Source organism: Rissa tridactyla, chromosome 24 (genome assembly GCF_028500815.1).
Source record: "Rissa tridactyla isolate bRisTri1 chromosome 24, bRisTri1.patW.cur.20221130, whole genome shotgun sequence".
Classification (NCBI taxonomy): Eukaryota; Metazoa; Chordata; class Aves; order Charadriiformes; family Laridae; genus Rissa; species Rissa tridactyla.
Window position 1 is genome coordinate 1,906,871 of NC_071489.1, and position 13,370 is coordinate 1,920,240.

The 13,370-nt window shown below is 45.7% G+C and overlaps 1 protein-coding gene across 5 annotated transcripts in view; it reads right to left on the bottom strand.

Moving 5' to 3' along the window:
* The window catches only part of DIP2B (disco interacting protein 2 homolog B), a 69,553-nt gene extending 56,901 nt beyond the window's left edge, over nt 1–12,652 (bottom strand). For all 5 annotated transcript variants that reach the window (XR_008463440.1, XM_054183057.1, XM_054183056.1 and 2 more), the window contains exon 1: nt 12,508–12,652. Coding sequence is in view for 4 of the 5 variants with exons in the window: in XM_054183057.1 (XP_054039032.1) it covers nt 12,508–12,595 (88 nt within the window). In the remaining variant the exon portion in view is untranslated. The remainder of the gene's footprint in view (nt 1–12,507) is intronic.
* Between the last annotated feature and the right edge of the window lie 718 nt (nt 12,653–13,370).

A 13,370-nucleotide genomic window follows, 5' to 3' on the forward strand; every position in this document is an offset into this window, starting at 1 on the left:
GGGCGCAGGTTTCCTTTAGTCTCTAACAAAGGCTTTAAGCAATTGGCAAGCTGCCCTAGCCTCGCTGCCTTCTTCCTTTTCATATGTGCCTCCATCCACAGATAACGCAGGGCAGCTTTGAATTCGCGCCCTGCACAATCAGAGGTAAAGGATATCACAGGAAATCCAAGTCAGCTTTTCCCCTCCATGAGGTAACTCCCTGGAACAACCAGCACAGGCTTTTTCATTTACGTATCTAACAGTATGTAACACTTAAATAGCAGACAATATGTTCAAAGCTCAAACATTAACTGGTTTAGTGAGTTAAGAAGAGAGATGCTGTCTGCAATTGCTTGGGGCAGAATGTGCTGAAGGAGCAGAAATCTACCTTTCAACTAGGAATCTATGAATCAGCTTCAAACAATCCCTTAAAAACGTGGAGACAATCCAACAACTGCTTACTACAATGTGACAGTAACTCTTGGAGACTTTTTGTCACATTTCACCCACAGAAAATCCAAGCTATTCTTAAACAGCTATTCTTGATAGCAGAATTACAGAAAAAAACCCAGGTCTCACATCTCCCAGATCTCTCCACTTCACTAGTTCCTTTCATTCTTCCTTTCTTGGACTATTCTGCAGGCTATCCTCTCATGATGTCGAGTATTCAACAGCAATACTGTTAATTTTTCTAAGCCTGTCGGGTTCTCAATCCGGATCCCAAGACAGATCCACGAGCAGCTGTACCCGCACAACCGAGAGGTCGTCCCTTTGCACGGTGAGAGCAACAGAAAGTAGCAAACGCTCTAAGCTGTACTGTTGCCAGATCTTTCATAACCTGAAGCCAAGCTCAATTCTAATAGAAGACTATTTACTCCTTCCCCAGTTCTCCATGCCAAGTCTTCCCTTTTATCCTTCTGCCCAAATAGTTCTGTCTCTGCTGGAAGACGAGCGTGCCTGCAGTGCCATACAACACGTCTGTGTCTTTCACCCCATTTTATTGTTCACAGGAAGGTATTCTGTAATTTTAAACAAGAGAAGGTAAGAAGTAATTATTTTCCTAAGACCAGAGGCCAAGTTATGGCATCCTGCATGGCACGGAGAACTCTGTCACCACCATCTACCTTAGTTCGTACACCCCCCTCCCCTCCCCCCGCCGCCTTGTTGCTTTGCTGAATCTATTTAAATCTCTAGAACACGGAAAAAAAGACGGTGTCACCTTTGGAACAGACTCAATGTAGATGAAAGGGAACCTCCATAAATAAGCCCCTGAAGAGCTGCTAGTACATGAACCTGTACTTCTATTTGGCTTTTCCCATCAGGTTCAACACAAGAAATTACCTTCTCATCCCAGGGAAGCAAACGGGTTGAATATCAGGAGCTGTCACACTGCAACACTGATAAACCAAGAAGGATCACTGCAGGTAAGGGCGCGTAAGACAAATCTCTACAGCTCCTCTGAGCCAGAGGATCACATTTCATAGGCCACATACAAAGCCCAAAGGAGAGTGGTCAGTACAAAAGCACAATGCAAAGCAAATGGTATATGTTTGGACAAGAACCAAAAAACAAACCCTAACCTCCGTTAAAAATCCCTGGAATTAGCAACAGCCACACTTAACAGACGGGACTTCAGGCCCCCCTTTATGGGAGCTACAACAGAAGAATTAAAATCAGAGGAGGGAGGGAGGAGAAGGGTCCAGGCTTTTCTTTTTTCTTGAAATCTCATCTGAAAAATAGCTTTGTGCAGATGTATTAAAAATCATCTTGTCCACCACGGAAGAGGGAAGAAAGAGACACATGCTATTAGGTGAGTAATTATCTAGTAAGATACATGACAGTAATCATAATGCACCAAGTATGATTTTGCTAGACCCAAATGCTTTTCTCTACGGGTTCCATGCTATAACCAGATACTACTAAAAGTGTTTTACCAAAGCTTTGTAAAATGAACAACAGCTTGATACACAAAAGCCAAGGGGTAATTACATCTTCCTGTTTGCTCTTCTAGCCAGACATTTTTTTAAAAGGCCTACTGCGAAAAAGAATTGCCTTGAAAGCTTTCCAAGGCAACACCAACTCCAAGGTTCTGTATTTTTCTGATTTTGGGAAATACAAGAGCAAATTAACTATGTTCTAGTACAGGCATCTGTGCCTCTGATCCAAATTACTAAAACAATGTTGGTAAGTCACTAATGGCGACTAGCCCTACACAATTTTTACATGCTGCAATTTTAAAACAGGACTTAACAAGTAAAGTGTATCAAACACAGGAATAACTAAACAGAACAGTAATGTTTGTTCAGGTTTCTAGGTGTGGCTGCAGCCAAGACATAATAGGATTATTTATATCTGACTCATTTGCTTTGTCTTCATCCATGATTCTCCCTGTTTGGGACTCAATAATTGACTCTTTTCTGCACCACAGGACTTTTAAAATTCAGGATATTTTCAAGAAGGACTCGAGAATTTAAAGCAGAGAGGAGAAATTCCACAAATACAATTGGTTTATATCATGTTCGACCAAAACTTACTATGACCATCACAGCTAAACTTCAGATTACCTGAACATGTAGAACATGCAGAAGAAGATGCAAACTCTGGGCACACTGTACAGACATCCATTTGCCAGTTATGAGACTGAGTATTTCGAAGTCTCTCCCTTTGTAAGTGCCAATGCACCCTCCCCTAGGGAGCAGAGGGATGAGTGCCAGGAGATCCCCGATCTGCGCTGGCTCTGCTGCCGGTCTGTGTGCCTGAGCCGCTCGCCTCACCTCTCCGCGTCTCCGCTTCCTGTCCGCGCACTGAAAATAACAATACTTCCCCCTTTTCACTGTAGCAACTTCCAATCCAAAACTGCGTAAGTAAGGAGGTTTTTATTCCAATTACAATGAGAATTGTTCTTTTTTTTAATCCACAAGGGATCACTTAAAGTTTCTGCCCTAAGAATAAACACAGGTCTCAGTCTCACAAAACTTTTACATGAGCACTTCACTATTATGAGATCTATTTTTTGCTAACACAAGACCGGCTTCAGTCTTATCTTGTTCAGTATTTTTTCCTCAGGACTGCCAAAAAAGCTTAAAAAAAAAAGTATAAAAATAATTTGTAAATTTGGTTACCTACAGATGCTTTCACTGCTCAGGAAATGAAGTAAATGGTTCATTATTTTTTACGGAACAAAGCTTACATTCCTAAAAGTTCAATCAATTGCCCTTCCAGTTTGCCAGAGTTCACAGCTTCACAAAATGCAGAGCTGAGGCGCCTGCGCTCTCCACCATGGAAGAGAGGGAAGTGCTAAGAGGTGAGAGAATCTTGAGCCAACGCTGCTGCCAAAGGCTTTGTTATGAAACTGGGGCTGTAGCTCTTGAGGACACACCATAGGAATAAACGTGCCTTTCTCCAGCTCAGAGACACAGTAAGGACTCATCTGAAGCACTTTTCAGCAACACCCTTCTCCCTTCACATACACAACCAGCCCCACATTTAGCCAACCACATGCCACCAGTACCTTGCTAGAACCACCCCTACGGGACACGTAACGATCTTTTGTGTTTAATGCCATAAATGGAACACCTTTAATAGGCATTTTCCACTTATATTCAATTAAGGGGGGGAAAAAGGCAGCATAGTTTAACAAGCTGCAGATCTGTTTATTCCTCTATCAGAACTGCTGAGGATCAAGCACCTTTCATCTCCCGCTCAGATCGCCTGACTCGGCTCTCCACCGCATGGTGAATAATCACGGGCTGGAATTTGCCGTGTCACTTCCCAGCTCTTCGGAGTAACTCTCCTTCTCCTTACCGCAGTGACAATGCACATTGTGAGCAGCAATGTCAGCTGCTGCTAGGCAGCACACAACTGCGCTAGCTACACATCTCGCCTTCTTCACAGAAAGGCAAAGAGTGACCTTTTACAATTGTTTGTTAACTTTGCTCATACCTCTTTCTAGAAAGTAAGCAGAAAACTTCAAAGACTCTTTCCCCTCCTCGGGGTTGCTTTTGGCTGGTCAGCTTATCTATGTGATCACTGTTACCAGAGAAGCACACAAAGCTTCCACAGCGGGTAATTACAGTGAAAGGTGATGATGAAGACACAACCACTAGGCAAGGAAAACAGTCTTATCAGGATATCCGTACTGCATACGTGCATTCACTGCTCTTCTCAGCAAGCAAATGACAGTATTTCCAGAAAAGGTGCTTCATATTGAAATGGCTCTTCATGTCAAAGATTAATTGACACTCTACATCAAGAATTGATGCATTAAAGATACAGGCGAGACAGCAGGCAACACAAAGCCTTTAACACAGCCTCACCTGACTACCCTTTCTGGCTTGGTGGTTGCGGAGCTATGGAATGAAGTTACACATAGGGACAGGACCTGAACCCAAATCTTTCAGCTTTCAATCTGGTGCTTTAACTGCTGTATCATTCCTACTGCAGATCACAGCCTTCCAATTTATGGCCACAAAATGCCCCATCACAACTTATCTTATTTGTACATTCCAAATGTAGCACTTCTGAAGTCTCACATGACTGGCCCCACACAAGCAGCTTGTCTTGCTGGTCACCCCTTCCCACTCCAGCAGCACAGCTCGACACCCCATTCAGTCACCCACAGCCTGTCCTGGTGGCAACTACAGCAATGGCTCATATGGAAAGGGGGAAAATACTTATTCTTAGCTTCTTGTAATGGAATTCAGCAACTTGGAAGCAGGAGCTCGAAGTACCACATGAGGATCCGCTCCCAGCAGAACAGTGGGCTGCATCTGCGCTACAGAGATGTGCGTGGCTGCAATGACAGTGGTGCCTTCCCTCTGTGCGGGGGAGCTCTACTGGAGAGGCAGGGATACAGCAGAACTTCCTCCAGCAAGTTACCCATGCTGCTCTCAAGAGAAATTTATTATAAACTTCTGTTAGAGGAACACAAATGTTGCTATTCCTAAATAAGTTTTTTTAATGCAAAGTGCGCTACAATCTACATGTGCTAACTCCTCATCTTTGCAATTTATGTTTTATTTCCAATAATAGGATGGTTTAGCTCTCAAACTCCTTTAGGACTATGGCACAGGAACAACATCCCCGTTAAGGGCAAAAGACAGGAAAAACATCCCAAACAATGCTTTTCCACCGCTGCACTCTAGACCTGATGTTTGACATTAGTCCTGATCCCAGAGGCAAAATGGGAGTGCTTTATCCACTAAGTCAACTAGCTCCCACGGCTATAGCCATCCTAAATGGAATGCATTATTCCTGCATTAAAACATATGTTTTTCAAGGCAGCTAGCCATCCGGCTGTTCCAAGAGAGATTACAGAAGACCTAATTTTATCAGGCAGGGATACAATTCTCCTGGTTGTTTTTGCTCCCTAGGGACACGGAGCTGGTGAAAGCAGGTTGCCTGACTGCTGGGGAACAATTCCGAGAGGCTCAGTTGCTGATCACTGAGGCAGTAACTCACAGCCCAGCTTCCCAAAATACACTAATGCATGCCCTGTAGGCTCTGTGGGCTCCCGTCCCCATGGAATTCAAAGTCCAGAAAGACCTAGTTTGTACCAGCAGCTCTCAAGTCAACAAGAATTAGAAAAAGTTTATGTTGGCAGAGAAGTGCTAAAACTTTAAGCAAGCTTTTTTTTTTCTTTTTCTTTTAATCAGCTTAAATTACACTAAATAAAAGAGGGCGTTTGCTCACAAGAGCAGCAAGGAAAGTTAAGGTACTCTTACAGTGACTCTCTTTGGTATAAACAGAACCTCTGCTGCTTGTGTGTATTGCAAGCAGTGTTTCAGAAACTCTCAGCTTTGAAGTTGGAAAAAAATGCAAGCTGATAGAAATAGGCATTTTACTCAAAAAAATATCCAGACTAGAGTAACAACCCAGCGCTGGCAAACATTATTCAGAATGAGAAATACAGGTGTGAGGCTTTTCCCAAGACTTTTCATCAAAATGTAATGGGAAAATTCGTGTAGCAGATGGAATGCTGCTGCCTGCAGAGCATCCGTTAGCTATAAATCACTGTTTCCTCACACATGGTGCAAATTTAGGTCTCTTCCATTCTAATTAATAGAATGAGACATCCTGGTCTGATGATTCTTCCCTGATTTCATAAGCTCTAAGAAAAATTTTGGATTGAATCAACCTCAACAGAGAAATGCTTCAATTCCTCTCTATTAATCCAGGTCCAAAAAGCAACGGAGTAACTCACTGAGAGATTCAGGAAATGCTTTGTATAACTTTGAGACACACAGTTTAAAGAAAAGCATTTTAAGAAATTATCTGAACATTGTATTTGAAACAAATGAAAACAGGATACTATCCAGCTTCTGCTTGTACCTCTGGGACTTCTCACCATTAGTTCACTCGTTGGCTTCTGAAACTTGCCACTGAATAAACATGATAAATCCAATGAATAGAAAGCTTCATGACAAAAACTAATCAGATAGAGGGAATCAGGAAGGAACCCATCACCCTTTCCACAGCATCACCAATGAACTAGAAACACGAGGGGTCCTCTGCACGCATACTTTCCTATGGAGCTCCAACTATTGTCTAGTTAGATGCCTGTTGGAAAGACCAGCAATCCAGTTCCGTGCAGTTATCATAGAATCATAGGGTTCGAAGGGACCTCTGGAGATCATCTAGTCCAACCCCCAATGGTTATGCTACTGTCCATCACATCTGCTACTTAATATTTCATGCTACAGAATTTAAAATAGAAAACTGAAGATCAGTTATCTAGGACACCACAAAAAGAACACCAAATGCGGCTTTAGCGCAGATGTGTCAGGCTAACAGGTCTGATTAACATTTCCAGCCTAAGTACCCAGCTGAAACTGCAGCTACAACCCTTACTAGAAGTAGCAAGAATCATAAAAAGACAAACCAGGAATCATTGCCACCAGATGTCCCCTCCACCCGAGTGAGGAAAACCGGTTCTAACTCTAGCAAAGCTTCAGAGAAGAAATCAGGGAGGAGGTGGAGGACTCTCTTTAAAGCCTCTAATTTCCTCCTCTCCCCAGGGCAAAGGGTCAGACCTGCAGCTTTTAAAAATAGCCCCAAACTCACTCCTCATTTCCTAAGTATAAAAGGGACAACACAAAAACATGCACGTTCCTTAACTCTCCTGATTATTCTTTGTTATACCAGACTGGATGCTCCAAAACCCTTCTTTCCTTCACCGTGTTTACATGCTTCAATCCTGTACCAACAGTAAAATCTACTCCCACTCACAGTAGCCAAAATACTTCTTTCAGTATTTGCGTTTAACTCGCTCTCTCCAAACCATTAATCATTTACATCATTCTGTTTTGACCATCTGCATAGTAGACATTTGTGATCATCTTATGGACCTTCTGTTTGATGCACCGGTGACAGATTTGTTACTTTGCTCCTCTCGATCATGACTTGAGCTGTATTTCCTTTTCCTGCGAGAGGCAGCCATTGCAAGGAACCCATGCGCTACCATGCTTGCATCACTTTTTCCTGGGTTGTAAGGCTTAAGAAAATACAGTATCATCTGAAGTGAAGGCTCTTATTGGAATCTTTAGAAAGCCAAACAAGGCAAGAATGATCAGCTCGGAATTTGCGTAAACAGCTCCCTACGACATGCTCCAAAAGGTTTTTTATGCATTTCAAAGCACTGCCTCAGAACCGTACCTTTGTTGGCTGCATACAGAAAGGCCGTGTCAAAGCCATACACAGATTTCTCAGCAGATTTGGTACCCATCAGCTGTCAGTCCTGCAGGTAAATTAAGGAAGCAACATAAAAGCTTTCCCATTACCAGTTTTGCCTAATGCAAGCCTTGTGGGTGAGATGCTGCATGAATGCACAAAACCCACCTGTAAGTCCTGCTAGCTACAAGACGATCAGATCCAACTTGCTCATGTTCATAAGCTCTTCTTCAACCTTTTCTGTCCTATAGCCACAGTTCCCCTCTCAATGGCAGGGAAGAAACCGAAGTGAAACCTTGCTGCTTGCTCAGCAAAACCCACACAGCCAGTCCTTACTTGGACAATTACTTCCTTTGACTCTTCTCTAATCTATTTAAATTCTGTGCTTCAGCTACTTAATCTATAAAAAAGGTCCTCACCTACTTTGACAGGCGCCTGGCAATCAAAAGAATGAAAACTGAAACGCACAATTTTTGAAAGAACAGAAAAATACCACAATTCCTTAGGAAATTTTCAAGCCAAACAAAATAAAGACTCTACCCACTTGCTTGAGTCAACATGTTTTCTTCCAGTAAGGTTCTATCCTATTTGGCTGGCCTTCAGTCCTGGGTTTCAACTGTTTTGCTGATACTACTTTTTCCACACATGCCACCATCCTCGCTGTTTCTTCAGCTTCTGAAAATCCTAATACAAAGCTTTCCTCTGCAGACAGAGCCTCAATTCTTCACTAAGAGACAATCAGCTTTCAAAGGAACAAACACAGGTGCATGAAGCCATTCACAGAAACACCCACGCGAAATCACAAAACAGACAGCCAAATGTATGTTTAACTAGAAAAGTAAACAGAAACCAGCTCCTTCTGTACATGAGGCAAGAGCAACGATATGATAACCCTGTCACATAACCCAGAAGCGACCGAAATTACGTTCAAGGCCTGAACTGCTAACAGGGGAATTCCTCGTGATTGCTAGGTGTGTTTCCTCCCTCCCCTTACCTCATACTTTCACAGATATCACAAGCTGAAGTTCACTCCACTAACATCCCTTTACTAGTTAAACACATCAGACAAGACAAACCGTAGTCAAATAAAAACCAGCAGCCAAATAAGCTCTTTATGAGCGCGCTTAACCCTCTCGGAGACGAGCTGGCTCATCCAGCGTGGCCCGGGAGTCAGCTGTCCTACTTTCAAAGAAAAAGCTCTCGTGGCACCACCATCTATGTTGTACCAAGAGAACAAACTTTACCGTGCAAGCAGTACAACAGTCTCCTAACGTGCACCGTATAAAACAAATCCCCTGAACGTGCTTAATTAGAACCTTCAAATCTGGCTATACCAGAGTTTCTGAGCTCTATTAACATAGCTGTGATGAGGTCAACATGAGAGGAGCTGCTTGAAAATTTCACCCGAAGTGTAAGAGCACTCGGACATCCCCCAAGCTGAGTGCTGAAGTGCTTTAAGACTAACACGTTCAGCTGAATGTGGGACGAATGCAAACATTTACCTTGTTCTGTGAACTCACCAGCACACACCACGAACTTTTCAAGAAACAGCATCATACAGTGGATACAAAGCCACCGTCGCACACAGGTGCGGTTCAACCCCAGAGGCGGAACACTGAGCTCCTGTCCTTAGAGAAACGTGAAAACAGGGGTAAAAGTCTTCTTTAAAGTTAATATCCCTGGCACTTCTACTCATGAAAAAGAAGCAGATGCAAATACAAAGACAGCCCTTCCCATCATTAGTGATGCATAATGTGGGTGTTACCAACAGATGAAGAAAAGAGCTAGAAAGAAAAAAACACCAAAAGAGAGAAAAGAAGGAAAACATAAGTAATGAGCAGGTTCCAGGTTTCACACAGTTCCACGACCCAATTCACTGCTTATATTTAGCATTTTTATTTAGAGGCAATGGCACTGATCCCTCTGTAAGGGCACGAGATGTCTCCATAAAGTGGGCTGTTTAAGATTTGGGTATAACATACTTCAGGTTGATAGAAGATAACTGAATTCTTATCTACACTTGGGAATAAATGAGTTAGACTCAAATCAATCACTGAGGCCAAATGAAGACACACATAAAAGACTGAAAAAAAAAAAAAGTTCAATTTCTGTTGATTAACAAACTGTTTCCTGAAACACACTCCACTACTTTGCTTAGACGTTTTAAGTGTACTCAGGAATGGGACTACTGCTGCTTCCATGCTGACCACAAGGCTCAGGAAGGAATAATCCAGGGAAGGCAGAGGTATAATTAGTCCTGTTGCTCTGTCCGCACAGATTGTTCCTGAAGAAAGTCTCATGGCTCATCACTGCAAACTATGATTTCTATTTTAAGCATACATTAAACTAATCCTGCTCCACTTTGCATCCCGCTTGCTGACACAGCACCTTTCACAAGCATAGCGCCAGATAAGATTTTAATACTATATTTCCCCCATACTGTTATAAATTCTCTACACTGTGGTGGTTACTGGTAACGCAGCCCTGCACAGAACTCGCTGCGAGGTTCAGCACACAAGCTGTTTATGCTCCTCGCCTGCAGTCTCCTGCACCTGAAGCCATCTTCCAAACGGCGCTCGGGTACTCCCCACCATAAGATCACACATCAAGGGCACAGCCATCCCCCAGTTCCTGCTGGCAGGGACCCCGGGCTACCTGTACCAACTCAGTGCAGGTGCAGTTCCTCTCCTGTTCCAAAAGCAAGGTGTTCTTACCCAGCAAACCCGACAGAAACATTTACATAGTAAACAGTCAAGCCTAGAGACAAATAAAGCTGCAACAAGGGGCTGGAAAAAAAAGGATCAAGTGTTCTTATCTGAGCAACAACTAATCAGTCAAACACGAAGCATTACTGCCATTTTTAATAAAATGCTTCTATTCAATATTGTTTACTATAAACAGGCCGTAGTTCTATTCAGTTGAACAATACACACATACGCCTTAAAAAATTTTATGCTTAAGCCTCAAACTAGGGCGTATTTTTCAAGAACCGTACAATCACATTACCTCACTGACTCACTCGGCTCCTGTACAGGTTAGACCTCAGTTATCTCAGCCACAAGATACCGTGAAATATGTTTCCAAGAGCTTGTGGACAGTCACACAAAATTCTTCGTACTCATGGTTTTTTGATAGAAAAAGTGATTTGCACAAACAAATCCATAACATGCATATTAAGAAATCTGAGTATTAAATCCACAAAGGAGCAGCAGATTTAATATTCAGAAAATTACTTACATAACATGGAAAACTTCACTCTATAACACTGAAGTTCAAGCTACTGGAGAAGCTTGTTAAAGATTAGCATGATGTCACAGCCAGCCACCCTAGCAAAGGGATTTAATTTTTTTTTTAAAGTTTGCAGTACTATATATTACAGAGTCAAACTATAATGGGCTTTCAGTATCAGAAGAAACAAGTTTCACAGAAAATAGAAACAAATGCTTAAAACATTCAGCAAATTCTTAAAAAAATATATAATTATTTCACGTTACATTTTGAGCAACGTGAGAGAATGTTGTTCAATTCTTTGCTATCATGGAGTATCCAAAACCAAACACCAGATAGCATTATCACTTTAGTTAAATGTTTACAGAAAGTATATCTGAAAAACACTTGACAAAAAAACCCAAACAGCTAACATTAAAAGTTTAACTACAAACAAGTTGTGTTAAGAAAGCACCACCACGGCCTTTCCATCTGGCACTGGGTGCCCATGCGGGCAGTGGGGGCTGACAGCCCCCAGCCCAGTGAATGAATTCCCAATCTTCACAACAGCAAACAGTCTCCCTTCTACACTCCATGTTCTGGGACAAAATGACAGACTAAAGATGCTACTGAAACTTGATTTTCCATACGTTTTAATACTAGGAGATTACTGCAACCATGCAGGGAGCCCTCCCGAGAAGCCACTGATCGTGGCATCAAGTTTTGTACCCTGATGGAGGGAGGAAATTTAAAGACATGCAAAACAGAGCTACCTGCTCTGCAACCTTCACCCCCCGCCTCAGATTCAACCCTCGCCCTCCGGCTTCACAAGGGAACTTTACAACAAAGCTATATTGAGAACAGCAGTTTAGGCACTAGGAAACAAAGACATACCCATGCAAAAAAGGAAACAAAAAAAAAAAAAAAAAGCGCATGCTCTGTCCCGATTATGGCTACGCAAAAGAACTTATTCAGAAAGTGGAAAGAACACCAGGCATGTCTTCTTTATGTACCCAAAGTTCCTCCGTCTCCTCCCCCCGGGACCACCGGCGGTACCCGGAGCCTCTCCCTCCCCCTCCGCACCCCGAGCTCGGACGCTACAGAGAAGAGGCCGCAAGAAGGAAATCCCTCCCGAGGGGGATGCGCTCGCAGAGGGTCCCCCCGGGGCAGGCGGGGGATCCCCCACATACCCAAGCGCCCGGCTCCACCCCCCCCCCCCCCCTCCACGGGCAGGACCCTGCCTGTCCCCAGCGGGCACCCTCAGCCCCCGCATTCCCGCCCCCTCACACGGAGCCTCTCGGAGCCCCTCACATGGAGTCTCCCTTCCCTCACGGCCCCCTCACAGTCCCCAAAGACTTCCCGGCCCCCCACCCGGAGCCTCTCGAAGCCCCTCACACGCTCCAGCCCCTCACACAGAGCCCCCCTCCCTCACGGCACCCTCACACACCCCGACCCCCCCCACACGGAGCCTCCCTCCCTCACAGCCCCCTCAGGCGCCCCGGGCCTCCTCTCCCACAGACCCCCCCCGCGCCTCCCGGCCCCCTCACACAGAGGCTCCCCCCGCCCGGGCCGCAGGAGGCCGCGGAGACCGGGCCGGCACCCCGAGGGCAGGGCAGGGCAGGCGGGATCCCGGCGCGGCCCGGCGCTCCTCACCTTCGGAGAGCTCCAGCTCCAGCTCGGCCAGCTGCTCGCGGACCTCGCGGGGCAGCGAGGAGACGCCCGCGGCCGCCGGCTCCGCCATGGCGGGCGGAGGGGATGACAGGGCGGGGAAGGGGTGTTTGGGGGGGGGGGGGAAGGCAGGTCCGGCCGCCGGCTCGGCGCGGCTCCGGCTCAGCGCCGGCGGCTCCGGATCGCGGGCGCAGCGGGAGCGGCCGCCACCTCCGCCATGCTGAGCCCCAGCGCCGCCGTCACGTGACGGGGCGGGGCGGGGCGCCTCTCAGCGCCGCCGCGCGCCCCCCGGCGGCCCGGCCCCGCGCCGCAGCCCCGCCGGCCCCGGCCTGAAGGAGCGGGCGGCACCGAGACCCCTCGGCGGGACCGCGATTCCCCCGCATCCCCTCAGGGGCGGCCGCCGCTCTCCGCATCCCCTCAGGGCAGGCCGCCCTCCCCTCAGGGGAGCGCGGGGCGGCCACCCCTCTCTTCAGGGGTGAAGCCCCCCACCTCCACCAGAGCCCTTGAAGACGCAGCTGAAAACAGCCTACAAAACCCCACGAAAGTGTTTTCCTCCTGTCCCGTGTAAGGAGAGTTCACCTCAAGGGCCAGGTAAGTGCCTGCAACAGCTCCCAGCGTCACTGTTGGTCTCCCTGCCCTCGCAGCCACCCCCAGCGCTACCCCACTCCATGCATTACCAGGGCAAAACCAGGGCAAAAGCCCAAAGATCAGGGTCACTGTAGTAAATGAATACGCACTAAAGTGTCCCTGGATAAGGACAATGCGAGGTATCTAAAGGAAAAGAAGAGAGCCAGTTCAACAGCAACACATGCAATTAAGAGCTTGGGGGTTTTTTTGTGGTTTTTTTT